The 25515-nt window shown below is 38.7% G+C and overlaps 1 protein-coding gene across 5 annotated transcripts in view; it reads left to right on the plus strand.

Moving 5' to 3' along the window:
* The window catches only part of PPARGC1A (PPARG coactivator 1 alpha), a 913403-nt gene extending 903181 nt beyond the window's left edge, over nucleotides 1–10222 (plus strand). For 3 of the 5 annotated variants that reach the window (XM_078394052.1, XM_078394050.1, XM_020780431.3), the window contains 3 exons: nucleotides 1642–1763; nucleotides 2108–2259; nucleotides 4651–10222. In XM_078394052.1, the coding sequence (XP_078250178.1) occupies nucleotides 1642–1763; nucleotides 2108–2259; nucleotides 4651–4754 (378 nt within the window). In that variant the 3' untranslated portion in view covers nucleotides 4755–10222. The remainder of the gene's footprint in view (nucleotides 1–1641; nucleotides 1764–2107; nucleotides 2260–4650) is intronic. The other 2 variants (XM_078394051.1, XM_073001102.2) reach the window with 1 other exon arrangement.
* The last annotated feature ends 15293 nt before the right edge of the window (nucleotides 10223–25515 follow it).

Consider the following 25515-nt stretch of genomic DNA (forward strand, 5'->3'; position numbering starts at 1 on the left):
CATTCCTATGGGCTTTTAAAAATCGCTTAGCGATGTTTTCGGTTAGCGGCGATTTTTGCTGCACCAATTAACATCGCTAAGTGAGGCACCACTGTATTAATTTTTGCTCCAAAAAACCACATTAGGGCTTATTTTCAGGGGATGTTTAATTTTTTCCTGTGCAACAATCTACATTTATTCAAATATAGTCATGTCATCTTCTTCTGGTTGCTGCACAAAGGTGGAGGGCAGGGTTTCACTTAACTGGGGCCTATTTTTGGGGTACGGCTTATATTACGAGCATCCTGAAAAATCATAGTAGGGCTTATTTTCAGGTTAGGTCTTATTTTTGGGAAACGTGGTATGTCGTTAGCCTAATAATCTGGGTGTGGCCAATGGTGCCACTGGGCTGACCAGTATATATTGATGAATGGGTGAATGACATGCCTATTATTTATAAGTCCCAGTTCTTTACTATGAAAAAAGTCTTTGATTTAATTGATTTGTTTATGAAAAAAAATTCATGTGTTGCATCTGTTCAGATATCTGAAGTGGCTTACAGGATAGATAATTAAAATGGTTTAAAAATACAAAATTAAAGAAGGTCCACTCTTGTGGATGTTTCATGTAACAGTGTTGCTTTTTAAAAATCACACCTCAAAAACTCCTTCCCTGGATTTGGCACAGAGCAAGAGCAGGCTTTTTCCTACATCCCTGCCAAATTTGGTGCTGATCCAAGGTCCAGTTTCATAGTTAAAATCTTTTGTTTGGGACATTCCTATCTTTTGATTTGCCTTATAGAATAGTTTCTGCTTCTAAGAGCATAATGTAAACAATAAGTGTCTAAACAGCCATGTATATTTGAAAAAAAAAGCATGTTAAAAATCTTTTGCACTCTGCAAATCTTGACTTTGATACTATGTGCAGTGTACTGTACAGTGGGGTCTTGACTTGAGAACTTAATCCGTATTGGAAGGCGGTTCTCAAGTCAAAAAGTTCTCAAGTCAAATCTGCATTTCCCATAGGAATGCATTGAAAACCATTTGATCCGTATCTGCTCTTTTCCGTCCATAGAAACTAATGGGAAGCTGCTATTCCGCCTTCAACCACTAGAGGGGGATATTTTGTTTCTTTTTTTTTTCTTACGTCAAGAACGTTTCAGGGAAGGCAGGGAAAATACAGTCCAGGCAGTTACAGTACCAGGCAGTCCGAAGACTGTCTCCCAATCCACTCTCTAAACGCTGGGAGGAGTGAGGAAGCAGACAGGCACCCTTTTCACTGCCCAACAGTTAACTGAAAGTTCAAATTTTGCACTTTCCCTGCCTCCCACGTGGGTTTTTTTTCAGTTCTTAACTCAAATCTAAGTACTTAAGTCAAGTCAATATTTTCCTATGAGAGCGGTTCTTAAGTCAAAATGTTCTTAACTCAAGCCGTTCTTAAGTCAAGACCCCACTGTATGTTGAAGCATGCCAAATAGACATTTCCTTTGGCCATAGTATGTTTTTGTTATGTTACATATGATGGTGGCTCTGCTTTCTCTGATTAGAGACTTATTTGGGTTTGCTGTCAAGTCTATAAATCACCAGAATTATTTATACATTTATACATAATCACAATTCATGATAATTCACATGGAAATGATGTGCTCCTCTTCACCAACAGGAAGAACAACGTGTAATTTATATTGGTAAAATTGGCCCTGACACAAGCCGAACAGAACTGAGGGACCGGTTTGAAATATTTGGTGAAATTGAGGAGTGCACAGTAAATCTACAAGATAATGGGTAAATGCCTTTTGAGATTCTTCATTGTTGTATTTTTAAGTGAAAGAAAGAAAGAAAGAAAGAAAGAAAGAAAGAAAGAAAGAAAGAAACTATGATAATAATAATTGCTCCTAAAATTATGATGCTTGTCAAGCAGTGGTACTGAAAAGTTTCTCTCCCAGAAATAAGTAGGTACCTGGCTGACAGGACTATCATGCTCAGGTATTGATATGACAGGTTTGAATATTTGTGCTGTTTCACCTCATTGGAACTCCTGTTACTTTTTTTAAAGGATGTAGCAACTTTGATGTCTATTAGCACTTTTTAATTCTTATTCATAATCATGTGTTTCTTCTTGATTACAGAGATAGCTATGGTTTCATCACTTACCGCTACACTTGTGATGCTTTTGCTGCTCTAGAAAATGGATACACTCTACGCAGGTCCAATGAGCCTGACTTTGAGCTGTATTTTTGTGGACAAAAGCAGTTTTACAAGTCCAACTATGCAGACTTAGGTATGGCATTTGCTGCTTGATAATTGCAGTACCTATAACTTTGATGTATCAAAGAGCTTTCTAATTTTCAAGTTGAACCCACTCCCCAGATTTTAAAAAGTCTTATTTGAAAATTAGCTTTAAATACTTCAAATCTATTTTCTGAACAATATTCAGGTATTTCTAATTACATGGAATTAGTGTACAGATGAAGTAGGCCTAGTTTTGCTTGTGGTGGAGTATTGCAACATTGCTTCTTGACTAGCACAAATCCAAATGCAATATGGGCTAAACACTAGAGCAATGAATGCAGTTTAGCACATTTTTTAAAATCAATTGTGAAGAGAAACTTAATGCTGTCTCTCTATATTCTCACCACCTTGAAATTTTATGAGATCTGTGTTACCCCATCTCTGCTTAACAGAGAGCATCATATTTTTCTGACTAAAAAAGGGGGGGGAGAGGTAAAGAGAGATCTATTTATAGTCTTTCTTTATAGACTATGACCAAAATTATGTTGCTCAGCATAGTAAATTGCACTAGAATGGGCCCATTTAATCAATGGGGATACTCTTACAAAGGTTCTGCTGATTCAAGTGAACCGACTCTAAGTATGACTCACTTTAGCATAGTAAGCCAATTGAATCAATGGAACCTTTGGAGGAGTTGGCTCTCTAAATTGGTTCAATAGGCCTACTTCTGTACATTTTTACTGCACCAGGCAAGAGGATTTCAGCCAATATAGTGTACAGTGTTTTTTTTAAGTTAATAACTGAAGTCAATAAAATTTCTACATAATGCCATCCATCTGTGTGTCTCCAATTTTTTATGCCCTGCCCTCTCCTTCGTGCATTGCAGGGAATGAATAGAAATACTATATTTTCTCTAACCAATTGATGTCTTCTCAGAGCCTAAATGATCATGGCGATATGCATTGTTCAAAATGAATATGCTATAATTCACTTCACTGGCTAAATAGATAGTGTAAAGCTGCAGAAAGGCAGCTGACTGCTAGAGAGATAGAGCTACAGTGATGAAAATATAAAAGGTGGCAAATCATTTGTTCAAACACTAGCAGATAAAACCAGTAAAGATGGATTGAAGTCTTGACTTGATTTGACTTATCTTCCACATTGATGAAGTCAGGGGTGTTTCTAGTATCTTGAAACATCTGGGGTATAAAATAAGCTGCCTGAAAAAGACTTCCTTGAACATTATTCATCACTGAGAGTGGGCTCTTCAAGAGCCTTCCATGTCTGCTCAAACCATTTCCTTAGCAAAATGTCATTATATCCTTATGGGTTTTTATCTTAGAGATACTTGTGCCTTTATTTTATGAAAAAAAATATTGATGTGGAGATAATATGATGGATTTGTTTCATGAGATTGCAGTTGTAGAAAGGACAGTAATAATAAAGAATGAATTAAGAGGAATTGGAGGCAATGATATTGAGACAAGGCTTTAAATCATAAATCAATGTATCACAGGGAAAAGCAACTAGAAATATTTAATTTATCAAATTATTAAGTAGCATGTAAATGACATTTAAAATGTATAAAATATATTTTGGTGAGAGAAAACTTGTTTGTGTGTCTGTCTTCGAAGTCAACAGAATGTAGAGTCGCTATATATGGTAATTATGAACTCACAAATATTTAGAAAAATATGTTATCTATATGAACTGCACTAGGAACAATTTGATCTCTAAGATGTGTTAAGCAAAATTTCAGGATTTCACCCTTCTGCTCGAGTTGTAGGCACCTGTGGTTTCATGTCTTCACCCATGCTTGTTCCTGGAGCTATAGGGCTGTGGGAGGAAGCTACAGCATGGTCTCCTGCCAGGTGGCCTTAATACTTTGGTATGACATGGTGTGGAAGGAGCAGTATACATCGTAGTAAATGTCTCACATAGCTAAAAATAAATAAAATAGCCCGAAAAACCACAACAACCATAAAATACTATTGTTTGCATTCTGTACATGACAGGCATAGTGAATATATATGGGTGTTTAGGTTGGTCTTCAGATGTTAAGATGTCTAGTGGCAACAATGCTAGAAAACAGAGAAGATTAGAAAATGGAATTTTTACTCCAGTTCTAAATCCTTTAATAAACCCGTTCATTTTTCCAAACAAAGTAACTACAAGTCCTCGAAGAGAAAAAAGTACCCTAATTTAGTTTGTTAGTCTTCAAACCTTGGATTAAGGTTAATAGACATACTCAATATAACAGATACATTTGCTTGGGCAAGAACCAAATATAAAGAATTTGCATGAAACTAATTAGAGTTATCTGAAGCATATTTAGAAGCTTGTGGATGTCAGTCCATTACCAAAACCCCCAAAGTTTTATGTATATTAGTCCATCTGAGGAGGATCCCTAAATATATCAAAAATATTTTTCCCCTTCTAGATTCAAATTCAGACGATTTTGATCCTACTTCTACTAAGAGCAAGTATGACTCCATGGATTTTGACAGTTTACTTAAAGAGGCGCAACGCAGCTTGCGGAGGTAATGTGCAACATGGCCAAGAATAACAGAGGGATGGCTAATACCTCATGGACATTATGTCCTTCAATAATGGACAATGAAGAAGTCATGCTTACAATTTCTCCTACTCCTCACTCTCTGTAAAAAAACATGGTTTACATGGACACAGCTGCTTGAAGAAATAAAGAGGCAAGATGGGACTAGTGTGAGCATTTGTGAACCCCTGGGTCTCAACTTTGCCCTCCCAGGGTGAAGAGGATGTGGGTTTTAATCTTTGTAGAGAATGTCAAGTGGGAACCACTTGAAATGGCAGCAGTTCCATAGAGATACATTAAAACAACAAGAACTTTTTTTAAAAAAGTGTACATACGACATTTTCAAGCAAAGCAAATTCAAACTTTAGCTGCTGACATCTGAGACACACTGCAGTTTTTGTTCATATTAGTTTCTTTAAAAAAAGTTCCTTCTCACACCGTGTTGTTTTCATATGATGACAATCCTGAAGAGAACTACAGATCCTGCAAAACACACCATCTCCTGTTGTGCTTTTCTCCTGAAGGCAAGAAAAATGTGGAAGGATCGTAAACTTCCATAGCTTTCTAAAGCTTTGTCTTTTTAATTGTGTTATCCCTGCCAGTGTCCAAATGTTTTATCTAACATAGAGAAATTTTAAGGCTGTGCTTATTAATCAGCATATTTAGTGGTTCTTTTCCTTTGGTGAGCCAACATGATGTTACAGTACAAAAGAATTGAGGCAACTATTCAAGCGATGGGAGTTGGATGTACAGTTAGTTTATTTACTACATTCAAGAATGTAGTCAAGTATTTACAGATGTTAAATGGAGAATTTTTATTTTGTGTACATACAGTAGGTTGAAACAATGCTCTTTTTTGTTACAGCTATGCACTGTAAATGCAGCGTTCTTTTAAAAATTGCTGAATTTTTCTTAATCAAAAATATTCAAATGTAATTATATGAGGCAAAACAATATTGTACACTAACATATTCAGAAAGCTGAACTCATGCTTATATATATTTGATTGTAAAAAAAAAAGAGAGATAAGTGTGGGAGTGCCTGTGTGTACGCGTGTGTGCTGAGTGCAAAAATATTGATGCTTTACGCACATCATCCACCCTTCTTTAATAATTTATCTAATAACATTAACCAGAATTCATCCAAAGTTAAGAACTGCTCAGGTCTCTTTTATTAGCCTGTCTGGAATAGTTGCCCCTGCCCTTTAGCATGCCTGGAAATGTCTCCATCAGTGCTTTTCCGTCAGCGATGTGTCACAGTGTGCCAGGTGACAGAACTACTTACATCTGAAGAGCACTGATATACATTTCCCATCAACATGGTTATAAGGTATGGTGGTTGTCTGTCAGAATATTAGACATTCTTCACGTAGTAGAAAATGTGTCACCAGCATAGAAATCTAGTTCAGGAGAGAGAGAGAGGGGGGATATTAAAATCATGTGACCTCCTGACGGAACTCCCAAGTTGGACAGTTTCCTGCTTTGCTTGCCAGAAGGCTCACAGGTTTCTGTGAAGAACATGAGGTTGATCATCTGTTTGTAATCAGAGTTTGCTTTAAATATGATATGCAGTTTACTAAAAAGGCTGTCCTGTGGTTCCCAAGTTTACTAGTGCCTGGTTAGAAGTGGTGAAATTACTGGATAAGAAAACTCAAGAGAGTTCCTGGAAAATCATTTCTGCTTATTGATAGGAATGTTAGGAAATAAGTTTTTATTAACTTTTGGCCAACTGGCAAAATGTATGTTGAAGGTTCTCCGCTTACTGTCTAGCCAGCAGGTATAGGTGTTAACAAGAACTGTCAAAGAAACTGTCAGTTGTAGCAACAAACCTTCCTTTCTGGGTAGTGTGTGCATGAGAGGGGCTGAAGTTTACACTACACTTTACACAAAGTAAACTTTTGCCAAAGCAAAAGACATAAAACTGGTAAATTTGGCTCCACTGAAGAGATGGCAGGTGACAGCTAAGGGTGCAACATGGAGAGAAGGGATGGGCAACGAAGGAGATTATCCATTGACCTTCCTAGCCCTGTATCTTTAGCACACTTCAGAGGGAAAATCAAGCAGGCACATAAACCCCTCTTTTTGAATTCAGTGGGATTTAAGACCACAGAGCTGTCCATACATGCTAGAAGCAAGCCTAATTGAACTCAGACGTACTTTTGAGTAAGTGTACATTAGAACTACATCGTAAGTGGACTTAACTTTGGCTGGATCACGCCATTTGTCAAGAACTATTTTAGCCAACTAGGCTATAAAATATCCTTTGTAATATTTTTTTCCACATTTTTCTGTTTGCATCTCTTTCTTTAACTGTTTTATATGCACAAAATTTATTAAAGGGGAGGGGAGAGATTTTTCTCATTTGAAAGTTTTTCTAGGAGATATAATTTTATGTAAAGCTTCTTAAATGGGTGATCATTAAGAAGTGTTTTTATTTTATGTACTGATGATAGTTTTTGGATCTTGGAAGTCACAACCCTTTTTTAAAATTATGCTTTGTTTTAATTCTTGTGCTTTTGATTTGATAAAGGAAAATTGTAGTACAGAGCACACGTACAGTTTTTACAATAGTTCTTTGTGTCTGAGCACTGTTCTTGAAGCCAGTAATCTTTTCATTGGCAGAGTTCAATGATTATCTATGATTTTAAAATATATGCATCCTGTATAAACACTAATTCTTCATTCCTTTGTTTACTTAAAGATACATATTTATTGGTTGCAATTAACCTATTTATTATAAATAATGAGGTGACTAAAATAATAAAAAGGCCAGTGGAAATTTTATATCTAGGATGCATGCTGGTTGTAAGGTTGCTAAATGTATTTTTGTTTGATGGGGGGGGGAACAGCCTTCTTTCCAGCAGCAGTGACTCTTTTCCTCCTCTTATTATTATTATTTAACTATGCACTATTATGGCCTTAGAGGTGCCCATGACATTGTGGGAGCCTTCATAATGTATCAGAAATTGTCGTATCTATTTGCAGGTTTATGGGCTGGCACAGTGCAAGCCGATAAAATGGACTAACTTGCACAGCCATATGACTGATATCTTGTCCATTTAAGTCATTCCTGTCACTTACCCTGTTGGATTTTAATTCAGGCATCCGTTGCAAGGTTGTTACTTTTGTCAAGTTTTTCTATCAGAGTGTTTGGTGCTTGTTTACAGAATCATAAGAAATTCCCCAGAGCGCTTAAGGCTTTAAGAATGTATATAAAACCTCTCAGTTTGCCCAAACCAATTTTTTTTAATGCCATAGGGAGCATAAGGAAGCCTTTCTACAGGCAAAGCACTCTGCGTGGAGAATCCCAAAAGGGCTGAGCAAAGCCCTTGTCTCCACCTGCCTACACATGAGATAGCTCAAGCATTATCTGGCCCGTGTGCCCAGATCGCCAGCTAGCCAGCTCTCCTGCTCCATAGTTCAAAGAATAAATGACTTCAAGCAAAGAATGGATTTGATGCAGGGATTAGAGACATTTCCATTTACCCACATGCCCCCCTCTGCTTTACAGAGTATGTACAGGAAGGCAACAGGGCAATAGCTCTCCTGAGCCTCACTGGGTCCACTGCATGAGGTATAGGGCACCCACAGGGAATGTGGTCATGCCAGTGTACCCGTCTGCACACTGGGGATTAAGCTGGCAGATTATTGCTGCAAATGATCGGCAATAATTTGCCAGTTTAAACAATCCCCAGCCTGCAGATGAGTACACAAGGAAGTTAGTGGAATACACAGTCAGGCTTTTGTACAAGCTCTTTAGTGCAGTACTGTCAGGTATGTAGAAGGGAAGGAAGCCAAGCTCCACTCCTGTTCGCAGGTATATTCAAGTGGAGATGGGTAGTTGAAACAGCACATCTCTTTTTGTACTTGGGAATTTATTTATACTCAAGCACAAATATAAATGCATAAATAAATATTGTACTAAATGACCACTCTTTAAATGTCATGACAGCGGAATTGGTTCCTAGGGTGTTTTTTTTTTTTTAAAGCTAAGTTCATCTTCATGTGCATGCATATACAACATCTGAAAGCAACTCTGCAAGATGCAGTGGGTGGACTGGAACCATGTGACTTGGGGCCATTACTTGCATCTTTCCTGCAAGTAAGACAGAACAAAAGAAAGTTCTGTAATGTAAGAGCAGGACCATCTTTAGCTTACCCTTCAGATGTTTAGGCATAGAAGGATGGAGTTCGCTATGTGATCTGCCTGTTCAAACAGGCTGGTTAATTTTCTAGGCATGACTAGAGTTCAAAAAGTTACTTTCAAAAAGTAATTAGTTGCAATTACTAGTTTTTGACCCCTCCATAGCTACCTATTTTAAAAGTATCTTTCCTGTTTTTCAAACACAGCTAGTTACTTTCTAGTTACCTGAAAAAAATCAGAATGCTACGAGCTGCTGGCTTGTTATACAAAACACACTTTCCTCCTATACACTTAATCACCATTTCAGCACATAAAACAACACAATGTAAAGCATGATCCTAGTGGCAAAAGGATAGAATAGGTTTGTTGGGCCAACATAAAATTCTGTGTATGATTTCTTGCCAGGAATCATATGGTAAGATAACAGGTCTGATGCCTTCCAGTAGGAGTGTGTGGACTATCATATGTACCTTATGAGAGGCATAAGGTGATTACACCATTCACTGAAGTAAGGCTTTTTTTCCTCTCCCAAGGGTTGCCCTAAGTCAAAATTGATTATGATCATTAAAGTAGGCAAATTGTAGCTGGAGGGTGGAAAGGAAAGGAAGACTGTTTTGAGCATTGAACTTCCATCAAAAACTCAGGTGTAACTTGACCAGTCAAGGCCCAATTAATCTGTGGTGGGCAAACAGACCATGATCCCCCTTTATGTCCTCTATTCAGAGAGATGTGCTACCCCTGCATTCATTTATGGTGAGCCACAGCTAGCAGGGCTACATATGGGTAGGAAAGGAATTTCCATGTGAGGGGCTTTGCCTATCACGGTTCCATTGGCTCCCATACTGATTATGATCTGAGTAAAACAGGGATGGTATAAGTGGAGTGCACTTAAAGCTGTTTGGCATTCATAATTGTTCTTCCCTTCTACCCTGCAAAATGTAGGAAAACTGATTTCATCTCATGATCTGTGTAGCTATGTCGGAGAGCTGCCCTCATTTTATCACCAGCATATTGTGTTCCAGTAGATTTTACTGTGTCTTGTTCCATGCTCTCTCTCTTTGACTTTGTATTCTTGAGTAGTTAGCAATAAAAAGAGAACTTTTTCACAAGTTCTGTTTTGCATACTGAAGCACCCTTTTGATCTGACTAATTCTTGCCATTCATTGCTTTGTAGGTTGAAGAAACAGGTATTTTAACTTTTGATTGTGTGAATGCCAAACTAAACGTTTACAGCTTTTTTTCTTTTTGGATTTTGAGTGTCTTCTATTGTAAAGAGAAAAAAAATTAAAGCAATAAATTATTTTTTAAGAAATCAGTATTTAGTACATCATGTGTTCATGTGTTGAAGGACAAGAAACATTGCTCATCTTTGTGTTTCAATTTAGTAACTATGTTTGAAATACATTCACTTTGCCCTGGATGGCTGACGCAAAGAAAAATGTGTGTGTGCATGTGTGTGTGTGTGTGTGCTCCCTCCCCTTTTCTTCCAAACAGCTGCTATATCATGGGCAGATTTTATTTATTTATTTTTCTCTCCAGCTGCTCTAATGAGTATATTTCTGGGAATGGTTCTTTCTTTGCAAATATCAGAACATGTATTAAATTAATGTAATTGTATGGTTGCTAAGATCTGTGCATAGTAAGATTTTTTTTGCTGGATTTTGTACCAAATGTGTCATCATTGCATTGTATGCATATTCAGATTGACATTTCTGCACAACCAGTTCTCCATAAGGAAGAAAGAACAGAGCTGGACTGGAATATACCTTCTTGAGTAAACTTTGTGGGTAGTCCATCAAAATGAATTGTCAAGTCCTTCTGTTCTTCGAAAAGACAGTTAATATTAGCCCATGTCCCACATTGCCAAATTGTAGCATAGATCTGTATGTCTTTTCAATGAAGATGTTTTACCTTTGCTGTCATGCTGTGGTAAATACGATATGTAGTAAGAGAACCGGTGCTTAGAAACAACAGCCTTTCAATACAGTATAACACAATAATTCCTGTGTGAGCGGGAAAGAATGGTCAGAATCCATACAGAGGAACCCAAAATTGGGGAAGAAATATAGCAGTTGGTCCAAAACGTCTCCAAACTGCTGATGGCCTGGCATCACGGACAGCAACAGGCAAAGAGTGGCTTGTGCTGTTGTTGAAATGTTGGGTTAATTTAGTACGAATAAAACTTTCATATCTCTCTAGTTGTGAGCTTCCAGTAGGCAACAATTATGTGTCCTTTTTGAACAGCAGTAATGAGAACGCCAGTCACTGTCGTATACGATCTGATCTATAAATGATCTATAATAGCCGAATAATGTGATTATTATAACTTTCTAATGGTGTGAAACTACTGATCTGTGTAGTGCATATGAACTGCTGGATAGCTCAGTGGTTTAGGTCTCTGGCACCAGAGCCAGAGGTTGGGAGTTCAATTCCCCACTGTGCCTCCTTGACAGGGGCTGGATTCAGTAATCCATAGTGTCCCTTCCAGCTCTGCAGTTCAAAGATAATGATGATGATGATACAGTAGCAAGAAAGGGACAGAAACAATGTGCAACAAGGTAGAATGCTCTATTAGGTTAACCCTACATGGGTATTCTATTTTCCATCTCTAAATGTACTCTTGGTGCAACCATTTTCAGTGCTGTCTCCCCCCTTAAAGAAAATAAAACATTTCAATCTTCTGTCTCACCATCACCACTGAGTGGAAAAGGCTGTCCTGTCATGACGGCTTCCATTGGTGTTGTCAACATTCAGACTGCCTTTTGGTATATAAAGCTTGGCATCCTTTTTCCTGTTGGTATTGTGAGCACAATATTGTGCAGCAATATTGGGCCATTTCCTGGCTTTTTGAATCATTGATACAGAAGCACGATATCCCACATGCATAAACTGGAAGTTTTTTGAAGAGTTGGATTCCCTGGCTTTTTAAAACAGAAGTTCAAATATACATACACTACATACAAATTTTAACAGAAATTTCCTTCATATAGAATTGCTCACTGCTAAAGGATTCCACAAGAGGAGCACATGATCTGCACTATGCAGGACACGCAAAAATGGGCTCAAGTTAAAGGAAGCCAGATTTCGGTTGAATATCAGGAAAAACGTCCTAACTGTTAGAGCACTATGACAGCGGAATGAGTTACCTTGGGAGTTGGTGAGTGATCCAACACTGGAGGCATTCAAGAAAAATTTGGATAATCACCTGGTAGATTACTGTGATTGCATTCCTGCGTTGAGCAGGGGGTTGGACTTGATAGCCTTATAGACCTCTTCCGACTTCATTTTTCTATGATTCTATAGTTACTGGGAGAAAGCAGAAGCAAGAAAAGTTTGGATATAGCTGTAGTCCTTCTGTGCTAAAATATTTTGAAGGGCTTTTTTCAACTTAATGAAGCAAGAGTGTAAATAGGTACAACACATACAATAGAGAAACATTCATACCCTTTAACTTCTTGGGTAAATTAGTGTTGCTATGCTCGCTCTGCAGAATGCAGACTGGAAAACTACATTCCAATATTCAGTCCCCTTCCTTGGGATAGGCAACCTGAGAAAGAAAAACTATATTGGACCAAAACCTCTAGGTGCATGTTGTGGATGGGTGGGTGTTTTCCAAAAATATGTCCCTTTGCCTTTTGAAATAAAAAAGGAAGAAGTTGGAATTAGCAAAGAACATCACTAGATTCTTTCCAAATTAAAAGAGGGGGGCTGGGACTAACCATTCTCATTCAAGATAGGTAAGATTAATCTTTTCAATGTATACAATATTTTTAAAATCTGCAGAGAGAAAAGGTTGCTGGTATCTGCACGGGGGGCAGTTTTATTTTGAAGAAGTCAAAGCATGAAAACCTTTTGCCCAAATGTCCCCAAATTTGGCACACTGCAAGAGCAGACCGATTGCTACATTTGTGCCATATTTGGTGCTGATCTGATATCCAAATTCAAGGTTATATTTTATTTGAGGTGCCCATATTTTTGAGTTGGCTTATGGAATGTTAAATTCTGTTACTACATAATATTTATTGTTGCACTCTCATGCAGCAATACTAAATGAAGGATCTTGCTGCAGAGGAATCAAAGTGGCTTCTGTAAATGTAAGTCTCACTGATATTCTAGAATTTTTAGAGACTGGTAGCAAAAATGATCCAGTAGATGTAGTTTATCTGGATTTCAAAGAGCTGTTGACAAACGCCTAAATCCAATTGTTAATCCTAAATGGAGTAAATCTACTGAATCACTGGGGCAGTGATAAATCAGTACCTATGTAAGTCATTGATTCAGAACATCTACTTAGGATGTGACAGAGAATGGCTAGCAAGAGATCAGCAAGGCTTGAAGTATGTCACGGACTCCAATATCAGAACTTTCTGATACATCTACTTCTTAAAGTAGATGGCCTTGTATGTGTACTTATGCTAAGAGTGCAAAAAAGGACAGGGAGTAAAATAATCTGAGGAAGAATCAGTGACTTTGCTTCTAAATAATAACCATAATCAACATTGCTACAGTGTTTTTCCAAGCATAAAAAATCACTTCACACACATTACCTTGCAATACTTAAAATAACCCTGTATGATAGGTTAGGGTAATTGTCCTCCTATTGGAGTGGATTGGAGTAGCCAGGATCAATGCTCATTTTCCAAATCTGAACAGTAAGACAGGTACTCTGTTAAAAACTAGCATTATGGATAGTCCTATTCAAATAAAGCCAGCAAGTTACATAAGGATATTCTGAATGCCTTATCAGAATATAAAGGCATCATGTGTCTTTATTACAGGACTTGCCTAGGTTTTATAAGCCAGTGAACACATTTTCCACAATGGCCAGAATCCTACTGGAGATTTATACTGTCATAGATGTACAGTGGGGTCTTGACTTGAGAACTTAATCCGTATTGGAAGGCAGTTAGTTCTCAAGTCAAAAAATTCTCAAGTCAAATCTGCATTTCCCATAGGAATGCATTGAAAACCATTTGATCCATATCTGCTCTTTTCCGTCCATAGAAACTAATGGGAAGCTGCTATTCCGCCTTCGACCACTAGAGGGGTATATTTTGTTTCTTTTTTTCTTAGGTCAAGAAAGGTTCAGGGAAGGCAGGGAAAATACAGTCCAGGCAGTACAGTACCAGGCAGTCTGAAGACTTGTCTCCCAATCCACCCTCTAAGCGCTGGGAAGAGCGAGGAAGCAGACAGGCATCCTTTTCACTGGCCAACAGTTAACTGAAAGTTCACTTTTGGCACTTTCCCTGCCTCCCATGTGGGTTTTTTTCAGTTCTTAACTCAAATCTAAGTACTTAAGTCAATATTTTCCTATGAGAGTGGTTCTTAAGTCAAAATGTTCTTAACTCAAGCCATTCTTAAGTCAAGACCCCACTGTAATTGTTTGAACTACAGTAGTGAGTTGCTGCTAATTAATAAACTGATATTCGCATTCCTGCTCATCTGCCTGTCAAGTGACCGTGTGTGGCCAAGAACGCAAGTGGCAACCCATTAATTAGCAGCAAATTACCATGTAGTATATGCAATTATATTTCTTCAGTAGGATTCTGACCAGTGTATAGAATAACCATTACTGTTGCTGGTTTTGTTGTTATCAAGCATAGCCAAAATAACCCACCATATGCTTAACTCTCTGTGCAGCTGAAAGGTATTTAATTTCCCTGGGGGGGGGGGGAATGTAAGCTGTTTAGGGAGATAGGAGTAAAGCATCTAGGCTTAATTCTAGACCTATCATTATAGGAGCATTGTGGTCTTGATTTGACTTAGAACTAATTAATCTTTGTACATTGCACTCTACTGATGCAAGCTAATATTGTCAACTTACATTCAACATTGATATTCTAGGTTCACAAACACAGTGCTACAAATCAATTTTCCCTACTTTATCAAACAGCAGAAAGTAATAAAGAAGGTCACAAACAGTACACTAGTTCCTTGGAGGTTTGTAACTTCATGATTTAATTTAAACCTCACAAGATTGAATCAAAAGTTGAATTAATCCCTAAGGAAAACAATTCTATACAGATTCCACTGATAGACACCAAGCAATCTATCCTCACTGGGATGTAGCATATTTGTTAATACATTGGGAAAATGAAAATATTCCTCCGGGGGGGGGAGAGTAAACATCCCATTCACATCCCAACTTATGGATCTATTTTTCTGCCATAAAATGCTTAGCTCATCAGTTTTTATGGTGTAATGCATATTTTCTAAATATGTATAAGCAGTTTCTTCTTGTCTGGGACTACTTGTCTTTGGAAAATTAACTCATTCAATGTCTACATTACATATTGCATCCCATCTAGAGCATCGAAGATATTATTTTATTTACTATTACAATATGACTGTCATGATAAGGGGGTGGTTCTTAAGGGTTGGAAAGTGAGCATTACAGAATGCGTAAGGAATATGTGGCCTTCCAGATGTTATTGGAACGTTGCTCCCCACAATGCTAGCAACTTAGCTGTGATATTTTCCAATGTCCCTCAGCTGGGTCACCATTTTCAGTAGTATACAGGAGTTCCTGTCCATGTGTCTGCCCCTACTGCTACTCACCAGACAGCTGGTGTATTTGCTCACACCATTATCTAAATCAGGGGTCAGGGAACTTTTTTACCTTTTACCCCACAAAAAAATTATATACGCCGACATTACCCATTTGATTCGAAAGGAAGGAAATCATACATTATTTGAATTAAAAATATTATTGAATCTACACAGGCTGTGTACCAAACTAGCAGGATGGACCAATTTGATAAAGATGTGCACTATTTTTGCTGGAACACATTGCACTCCAGCCATGGTGTGGTATAGGGAGTAGTGAGGTGTCCAATGTGCCTAGCAAGTTGCATTAAATTTTTGCTAGCTTGCAGAGGATCATTAGTGGCTGCCAGAGTGGTGCTAGCAATGACATGCTTTCTAGAGACAGCCAACGCAGAATTGGGTGTGTGTGTGTTTCCCTACCACTTTAATCATTCTATGTGTGGTGTGCAAAAAGGAACAAACCAGGCTAAAGGTCATGTCACCCACCCTGGTGCCACAGCCCAATATCAAAGGACCAGTGTGCTTTTTTTATCAATGGAAAACTCAGCAGTGGTCAGAAGATTGGAAAAGATCAGTCTACATCCCAGTCCCAAAGAAGGGCAGTGCCAAAGAATGCTCTAACTACCATACAATTGCACTCATTTCACACACTAGCAAGGTTATGCTCAAAATCCTCCAAGGCAGGCTTCAGCAGTACATGGACCGAGAACTCCCACAAGTACAAGCTGGATTTTGAAGGGGCAGAGGAACTAGAAACCAAATTGCTAACATGCACTGGATTATGGAGAAAGCCAGAGAGTTCCAGAAAAACATCTACTTCTGCTTCATTGACTATGCAAAAGCATGGCACAAACTGAGGAGGAATTAAAGAACCTTTTAATGAGGGTGAAAGAGGAGAGTGCAAAAAATGGTCTGAAGCTCAACATAAAAAAAAAACCCATGATCGTGGCTACTGGTCCTATCACCTCCTGGCACATAGAATGGGAAGATATGGAGGCAGTGACAGATTTCACTTTCTTGGGCTCCATGATCACTGCAGATGGAGACAGCAGCCACAAAATTCAAAGATGCCTGCCTCTTGGGAGGAAAGACATGATAAACCTAGACAGCACCTGAAAAAGCCACCCTCCCCCCCTTAATTCAGTTTCACTTTTGCTTGCCTGCCTGTTCATTTTCAGTTCTGAGTAGTCTCTCTCTCTCTCTCTCTCTCTCTCTCTCTCTCTCTCTCAGACACACACACACACACACACACACACACACACACACACACACACACGCCCCTCCCTCCCTCCATTTTGTATATTTAAATAAGCTTGATGAAGTCCTAGGTCTCTCGCACCTTTCTTTCTTCCCTCCTTCCCTTGCTTGCTCCTTTCCCTCCTCCTGCTTCTTTGCAATCACTTCCGGAGGAAGCGGTCATTCAGAAGCCCCGGATTGGCTGATTGCCCGGGGCTAATCCCCACCTGCATCCAATTAGGCTTATCTCTCCGATCTGTCTAACAGACCGGAGCATTTAGGAGCTCCCTGCTGCAATGAAGGAAGTAACAGAGTGAGGTGGTTTACAATTAAAGCTTTGGCTCCAGAGGGCGGGGGTGGATGGGAGGGAGGGGGGTAGCAGCCTGCTCATTATCCCCAGGATTTTCACTTTTACCCCAAATGGGGTAATTTACCCCTGTTCCTCGACCCATGATCTAAACAGTTGGGACTCCTACGTCCCTTCTCTACCCTCTATTTCTCTCTGTCAAACTATTTTTCTTTAGCCTTTTGATACAGTTGAGTTACTTACACCTGTAGACATCATCAGCAAGGGGTGCTTTTCAGTCATAGCAAACCAACCAACCAATCAACCCTTTCTTTTTCTGTCCAGAGGCTTTTCTAACGCAGCCTCCTGTGTATTCCATTTCATCATATGGAAGCCATAAGAGTCACAGGACTGGAGGAGGAAGCCTCTACCATGCCAGTAATGTTATTGGCAGCAGTGATTTTTGGTAATTAAAGACTTCCTCCATCCATCCTGTAGCTCATACATGATTAAAGGGATTACTTAGAAGTCAGAAAAGCCAACGAACAGAAGTAGGAAGTGTTAACCACTAAAATAACACTGGCTATGCTATAGCATCTTCCATTCCATGTGAGCTTGGGAGGTTAGTTTAGGAAGCACATGGACAGAGCTGATCTAGGGCTGATCACAGCAAAGTCCTTTCATGTATGAAAGAACACTGTGTGAATTCATCAGTAAGTTACAGGAGAAAACATGATGCATGACCCCACTTTCTTGGGCAAGTAGCAGCTATTCACTAGGCATTATTGTTACTTTGTTTCTAGAATTGAATGGGAAGCACTAGAAACTGAATAGAAGCCAGGAGCTGGCTTTCAGCGTCCTTTTCAAACCACAGATTCCTCTAAATGAAATCATGTTGACAATTTGTTTCATATTTATTTATCTACCAGACGAAGCCAAAATTAATTACATATGAATGAAATAAACATCTGAGGACTGTGAAAAGGGATAGAAAACCATATATGAATTATCTGTTGATTTAATGTGCTTAGGTGATTTGTTTTCGTCTGTATACTTTTCATACTCCACTAGATAATAATAACATTTATGTATTTATTTGAAGCCTCTTGAGTTTCATGTGGAGTTTCTTTTCTTGAGACACTTTAAACACCCACTGCATGAAAGACAGAACACACACTATAACCTGTGTACTATCCTTGACAAACCTAATGTAAGTGACCTTACAAGATTGGTCGATAGAGACCAGAGGTCCCTGTAATGGCCAAGGTTCTTTTTCATGTGCTTTAAAAACATGTAATCTGTGAAACAGCCTCCTGTGGAATCTCACTACTAATTGTTATCTCAGAAATTCATGTTTTGTGCATCTAAAAGCAAAACAATACAAAACCTGTGCTGCTATCTTATATAGTATTTGACAGGAAGGCATGTCAGAATTCAGTAGGTGTGGTCAATAAGATTTTGGAAAAATGTTCTACAAGAGCCCAAACTCTGCCTTGCATGGATTTACTGAAGTGTGTTTTGAGTGCATTAAATGGCTTTATAAAAGTCAAGCCATAAGGGTAGCATAGCAATACCAATAATGCTAAGCAAGTAACTAACCTTTCCCCCTTTCTCCAAAGACCTTTGTGCCTGTCCCAAGCCCATTAAATTCAAGAAGAGGCCAACAATTATTAAATCAGCCTCATTCCTTTACCTCACAGACTGGATGCAATGATACACCTGTGTTGGGGCTAGACCTAAAATAATAGGCTGCACACATTATGTTGCTTTTCAATGTATAGTTTTTTCCCCTTCTTTCTTTTTTGTAATGGAGACTTTTGTAATGGAGACTCTTCACTGTATTCAGAAGCAGTAATCTATACAATGTTGAATACATTTTCTGCTACAGTGATGCCTCGCTTAACGACGATAATCCGTTCCAGGAAAATCACTGTTAAGCAAAAACATCGTAAAGCGAAATTAAAAAGCCCATTGAAATGCATTGAAAACCCCTCAATGTTCCAATGTGCTAAAAACTCACCGTCCAGCGAAGATCCTCCATTTTCGGTGCCTGTATAGCAAGGAATCCGTCCCTAAGCACAGCGGGGAGGCATTTTAAGCACCCGGTGGCCATTTTGAAAACCCAATGATCAGCTGTTTTGATCATCGTAAAGTGAAAATCGGTTCCTGAAGCAGGGAACTGATCATCGCTAAGCAAAATTCCCCCAATTGCAATCGCAAAAGCATCATCGTAAAGCGGATTCATCATAATGCGGGGCAATCGTTAAGCGGGGCATGACTGTATTTTAGTGCACTGGGTATTAGTCTAGACTAGAGCATGCTAGAAACTGTGTGCACTTGAGGACACTCAATGATTTATGTCCTGAGTGCTCCTGAGAGAGGACTACCTGCTAGTCCTATTCAGGTATATGAGATATTTAAGGAATGGCTTTATTATTGTCACTTCCCAGTGAGTTCCCATGACCAAGTGAGAATTTGAATCCAAACCTCCTGAATTCTAATCTGATACTGTATGCTCTGCACCAGATGAAGAGGGTCAAAATCAGAGCTTAGAAATGTTGCCTTTTTGTACTACCTCTCCCAGAACGTCCAGTCAGCATGGCCAATTGTTTTAGGATTTTTTGAAATATTATATATATTAAAAAACATTTCCAAAGTCTGGTTAAAATCAACATTTGAGGAGGAGACCACATGAGTGCCAAAACCTTCTGTGGTTCCTCTCTATACATAGACAATGAAGAGGAGAGCATCTCCACATGATCAGAAACTTGGTGCACATGCTCTCAGAAACCCTGCTCCTCCCATCTCCTTTTCATGCTGTCTTAGAAAATTCTCAACTAAGTCTTCTGTTTACCTAGGAAAATGCAAACAACCACTGCCTAGAAACAGGGATTTTCTTAATTTTCCAAGAGACCATGCCATTTTAACGCTTTTTGTGGCATGAATAATGTACCATATTAGTTAGACATGCTCTTGGTTGCGCACTCCAGCCAGCATGTAGTGGAGAGTATAAGCTATCATGGAATAATGATTAATTACTCTCCCTTCTGGCCAATCTTAGTTTAGTAAACTGGTCACACAGCATGTTACATGGGCTGTGTCAGCTCTATATGAGATTACTCCCTCAATCATGCATATCACAACCATTGTTTGTTTTCAGTTTGTGTTGAATAAAAGCTTATATTGAAACTCATTTATCTACTTACCTTTCAGCTGCCAGTCAGAACTACTAAACCCAGTGGTGCCTACTGCAAACCAGACACAGGAGCTCTCTCGAACAGTTTTCCCAAAGCTTCTATTTATGTCAATGTGTAAGGATGGAAATATTCTGGAGTGGTAATTTTCATACTACCTCAATATTATTCAGCAACCTGAAAAAGACGGCTCTCTGTCTTTCATTATGAATTTGCTTCTGTAGGGTGTCACTGCAGGTGAGTGTTAGTTATGTTCTGGATTATATCCTTAGTTTACAGTTTCCCCAAAGCCTGGTTATTCTGATATTCTACATGAAGCTCTACAGGAATGAAAAAGGTACCCTGTACCCAAAACTTTCTGGGGTACACAGTTCTACACCTCCTTCCTGCACAATGCCCGCCAGTTAGAACCAGACTGCTTACGTATCATGTGGAAGAGTAATGTTTGCACGCATTGCAGTTGTGCGCACAAATCCCCACTGTTCATTTGTTCTCAGTGTGTGTGCATGCGCACGCATGTGTGCATATGCGTGCATGTCTGCTGTATTTACATGTTAGAATGTGAGCACCCTGGTTTTATCTTCCACCTACACATGGAAGAATAAGAATTAAGGCTCTCTGCTGTCTGTGAAGGCTCTCCACATTAATCAGAACATGATCTCCCAGGTTTCTGGCTCATGTGGAGAGCTCTCTGGGGTAATGAACTCTCTCTTCACACTTATTGTGTGGTTGGGAAGGGAAACTGATGGCAGAGTAGACTCCCCCCTTATGTATTATGGCAACATTTTAAAAAAAGAGTGAAAGGGCTAGAAATAATAATTAGCTTTTACAATGGGAGACATAAAAGGATAATGCTATGGATGATGTTCTGGCAAAAGCTTAAACTATGTTTTGCTCCTGGTTATCCACTTTTGAAGTGAGTGCAGTTTTAGCTTCATCATTTCATTGACTACAGTATATGGTGTCATCATTCTTTTCAGGAATTAGTTGGAACTCTCTCTGTAGTGAGGACACAGCTAATTTTGAAATGTTTGCTTGATGCAGCAGAGCCCAGCTGATCATGAATGAATTTAGTAAAATAATTGTACTGTATCTGACAAGCTTATCTGAAGAGGAGAAGATGAGGTAGTCAGCTGTTGCATGATTTATATAAGAAACGTTCTGTTTCATAAAGCCCCCAATATCAGTGTGAGTGCCTCATGTCCTCAAAGCAACATACAACTGTGCCAAAATTTCTTCCCAAAGGGGGGGGGGAGATAATGCACTCCAATATATAGGAATCAGAGAGGCAGAGTTGGCATGGTTGTGTATACCTCACCTGTCTGGTGATGACTCTCACAAAAAAAGTGGTGCAGAAATTACCACAGAACACATGAATCTCCCCAAAATCCTGGCTTCAGCCACTGAAAGATTCCCTCATTCATAACACGTTTGTCTTGGACTTGTGCTGGAACATGATGAAGCAACAGATGAAAACAGCTCCTTCTGTTAATCCACATTTTGGATTATGTCTATCACTGATAAATCCAGATTTCTCCTGCTAATATTGCCATTCTACATATTTATCGCCTTCTCATTTTTGCACCTCATTTCATTTTTTTCTTCTTGGTGGCTTCAGAAGAAATTTCCCACAGTGAAAGGAATCTTGAGCATCTATATGAAAAATATCAGGACTAGATCAGCATAAAAATTTAGTACATTGTTTCCCCTCTAATGGGGATCAGTCATTTTTTCTAAAAATGCATTGGTTTACAAAGCTACTAGCTGATCAAATTAGTTTTTATAGCCTGCAGATTCCTTCAACTGAAAATTTCCTTCAGCACTGGTAAATGACAGGGTTTCTTGGAATGAAATATCATGTGTGAATATACACAATTGGGATGGGGAGAAAAGCAATACAGTCAGAAGCACTCCTGGTTGGACAGATTCTGAGGATCTACATGGCCTAATGAGATACATTAGTATTCAGATATACGTAAAGCAGGGGTCTCAAACTCAATTTACCTGGGGGCTGCTGGAGGCAGAGTCTGGGTAAGGCTGGGCCACATCAGGTTTTCCACAAGAAAAGCTTTGTTTAAAAAATTCCAATTTTCTCAAATCTTTTATTTTTATTTTTTAACACAAAATAAGATGACAAAATAAACAAATTAAGAATTAATAAGAAAATAATCAGTCAATCAGTAATTAATAATAATAGTAATAATAATAGTAATAATAATAATAATAATAATAATAATAATAATAATAATAATAATAATAAGAATAAGAATAAGAATAAGAATAAGAATAAGAAGAAGAAGAAGAAGAAGAAGAAGAAGAAGAAGAAGAAGAAGAAGAAGAAGAAGAAGAAGAAGAAGAAGAAGAAGATTTCTCTAGTGAGCGACTATATGTGGTTTCTTCTATATCTGCTGTATTCAGATTCAAATGTCTGTATTAACAGTTCTTTAACCTTTAATCTTCTTCTAAACATGAATTGTCCTGAACATGAATGGAACAGTGAAGAACATGAACTGTTCTTCCGAATATGGCTGCAAATCTGTGATCAAATTCCTCCTGTAGCTTCAAAATGACATCAACATACTTTTCACCACTGAATGGTGTGCCTGCATCCACGAGTGCTTTGCATGCTGGGAAATGGCAAAAGTTTGTCTGAGAGAGCTAGGCTTTCCATAACACGAGTTTTGTGGAGAATGCTCTCACATTGTCATAGTCAGCACTGACAAGTTGCCCCTGGCCTTGTAACCTTATTCAGTACATTAAGCTCATGTGTGATATCAACAAGAAAAGCTAAGTCCACAAGCCATTTGGGATCACTTAGCAGAGGAACAGCCACCCCATCTTTCTCCATGAAGGCTTTCACCTCTGCTTTCAACTCAAAAAATCTCTTCAGTATGTTTCTCCTGCTCAGCCAGTGTACCTCGGTGAAGTAGAGCACATCCCCATAGTCTGACTCCATTTCCTCTAAAAAATCACAGAACTTTCGGTTCTTTAAGCCCCTAGATCTGATTTGGTTGATCCATTTCACAGCAACAGATATCACATTGTCAAACTTCAGGCATTTGCTGCAAAGGGCTTGCTGATGGATAATGCAGTGCAGAGCAATGGCTTCCTCCACACCCTCCTCTTCCAGTTTCTTTTAACAAGTGCTACCAGTCCATTTTTCCTCCCTGTCATTGATGGCATTCCATTGGTTGTTATTCCAACAGACCTCTTCCATGGCAAACCAGCATTCTCAATGGCATCACACAGGTGGTGAAATATCTCCTGAGTGGTGGTCTGGCCATGCATTGGAATTACTGTGAGCAACTCCTCCATCACTTCAAAATTGTCATCAACACCACAGACATACATTGTGAGCTAGCCAGTGTCGGTGATGTCTGTAGTCTCATCAAAAGCGACTGAGTATACACTGAAACATTTGGCTTTCTCACACAGTTGGTCATAAATGTCACTTGACAGGTCAGAAAGGGGCTCTGCCACAGTGTTGGCAGAAAGACTGATGTTGCTAAACTGAACTTTCTTTTCTGGACAGAGTATACTTGCAGCCTGTAATATGTATTTTTTTTTTTTGACAAATTCACCTTCTGTGAATGACTTTCCTGCTTTAGCAATCATCTCACTAACCACGTTGCTAGCTTTGACTGGTGCTTTATTCTCTTCGGTTGCTTTCTTGAAGAAATCTTGTTGCCTCAGTAGACATGTTTGAAGATTGCCAACCCGGTTGGCTCTCTCATCTCCCTGGTATTTTGCATACTTCTCAGTGTGTCTAGTTGTGTAATGACATTTCAAATTTTATTCCTTGTGCACCACAACTTTCTCTGTGCAAATAAGACACTTCTGGGTGCCCCTGTGTGCAACAAAGAAATATTGCATTTCCCACTTTTCCTGAAATTGTCTGTGTTCATCACCAGCCTTTCTCTTCACTGCAGGCTTTGAAAAAGACGTATTTGGGGCTGTATAATGTATATAATTCCACTTGGTGCCAGTGTCGCATTGAAGTTTCAATCAAGCGTTTAGCTGACGCACAACGAACACATGCATGGTCTTAATGCATGGAGAACATCATTTTCGCTTCTTTTTCTTGTAACTGCAGCACATGGTTGGCGGATAAAAGCCCGGTAGCTGTCTCCTTTGTTTTTACGCTCAATGTTCATGTCTTTCATGATGACATGAACACCATGGCATTTGTAGTTGGTAGAAAGTACCGGGATACGAGCGCAAAAAAGGTGACTGCTCACGGACTGTTATCCACCATGCTGTTATTACAGGAAAAAGAAGCGGAAATGACGCCATGCTATTGTTGATATCATTTGTTTTGACTACTTTTGTATCATATAGAAATATATGTAATGTTCACTGTGTGAGGCAATGCAAATAGCATGATGCAAATAAAAAAACAATGACCCACAAATAATGGTGTGACCCTGTGCTGTTCCACCCAGTGTTCCCTGTTTGTTTCCCCCAAACACAGGTTCACCCTTTGGATACGTTTAATCTTTCTTCCGCAACCATCACTGGATCTCTCATCCACACTGCACGATAGATGCATCAGATACGTGCTGCTAATATAACGTTTTATTTATCTTTTGATTTTTAAATCACTGGTGTTCTTTTATTATTGTTTAGGATCACTCATTAAACTTCTTATATTTGATTCCATATTTGCATATTCAGGTGTTGTATTTACTTATTCACATTAACCAGCTCATTAATATTCTCTATCTATTTAGCTTTAGTATTCCATTTTTCTCCTCCTCATTCTCTCTAACTCTCCAACTTTCCAATTATCTCTCCTTTCCTCTCCAATTCTCCTCTCTAACTGCCCCCTCTGTCTAACTGTCTCCTTTGACTCCACCCCTCCTGTCTACTCATAGGCTCCTGCACTTGAGCTTCAGCTATGATAGACAGGAGTGACATGGGCATTCTGCCACATACCTCCCCCCCCCCCAGGAAAAGTTTGTTTCTTTGGGGAAAACCTTATAGTAGTTTACCCTCATGAACAACATATAAAGCAATTAACAATGCATTTCAACCATTTTTCAAATAATATTATTCGTTACTCTTTTAAGCAATATTTATATTCTTACTCTTTTATACAGTATCTAAGCATGCTTGTTATTATTGATTGCTATTAAACGCACATTAATTTTATTACTTTAAAAATTTAAATTACATTTCTCAACCTTTGCATTACTTACACTTTACTTAATACAAATCTGTTACTTTTCTTTCTACTTACCATTAATTCATATATAAGTTACATTTTAAATTACTTCTCATACTTATACATAACTAGAACATTTTATATAACATCACAAGTTACATCTTTCTTCTTCTCCATCTGTT

Source organism: Pogona vitticeps, chromosome 5 (genome assembly GCF_051106095.1).
Source record: "Pogona vitticeps strain Pit_001003342236 chromosome 5, PviZW2.1, whole genome shotgun sequence".
NCBI lineage: Eukaryota > Metazoa > Chordata > Lepidosauria > Squamata > Agamidae > Pogona > Pogona vitticeps.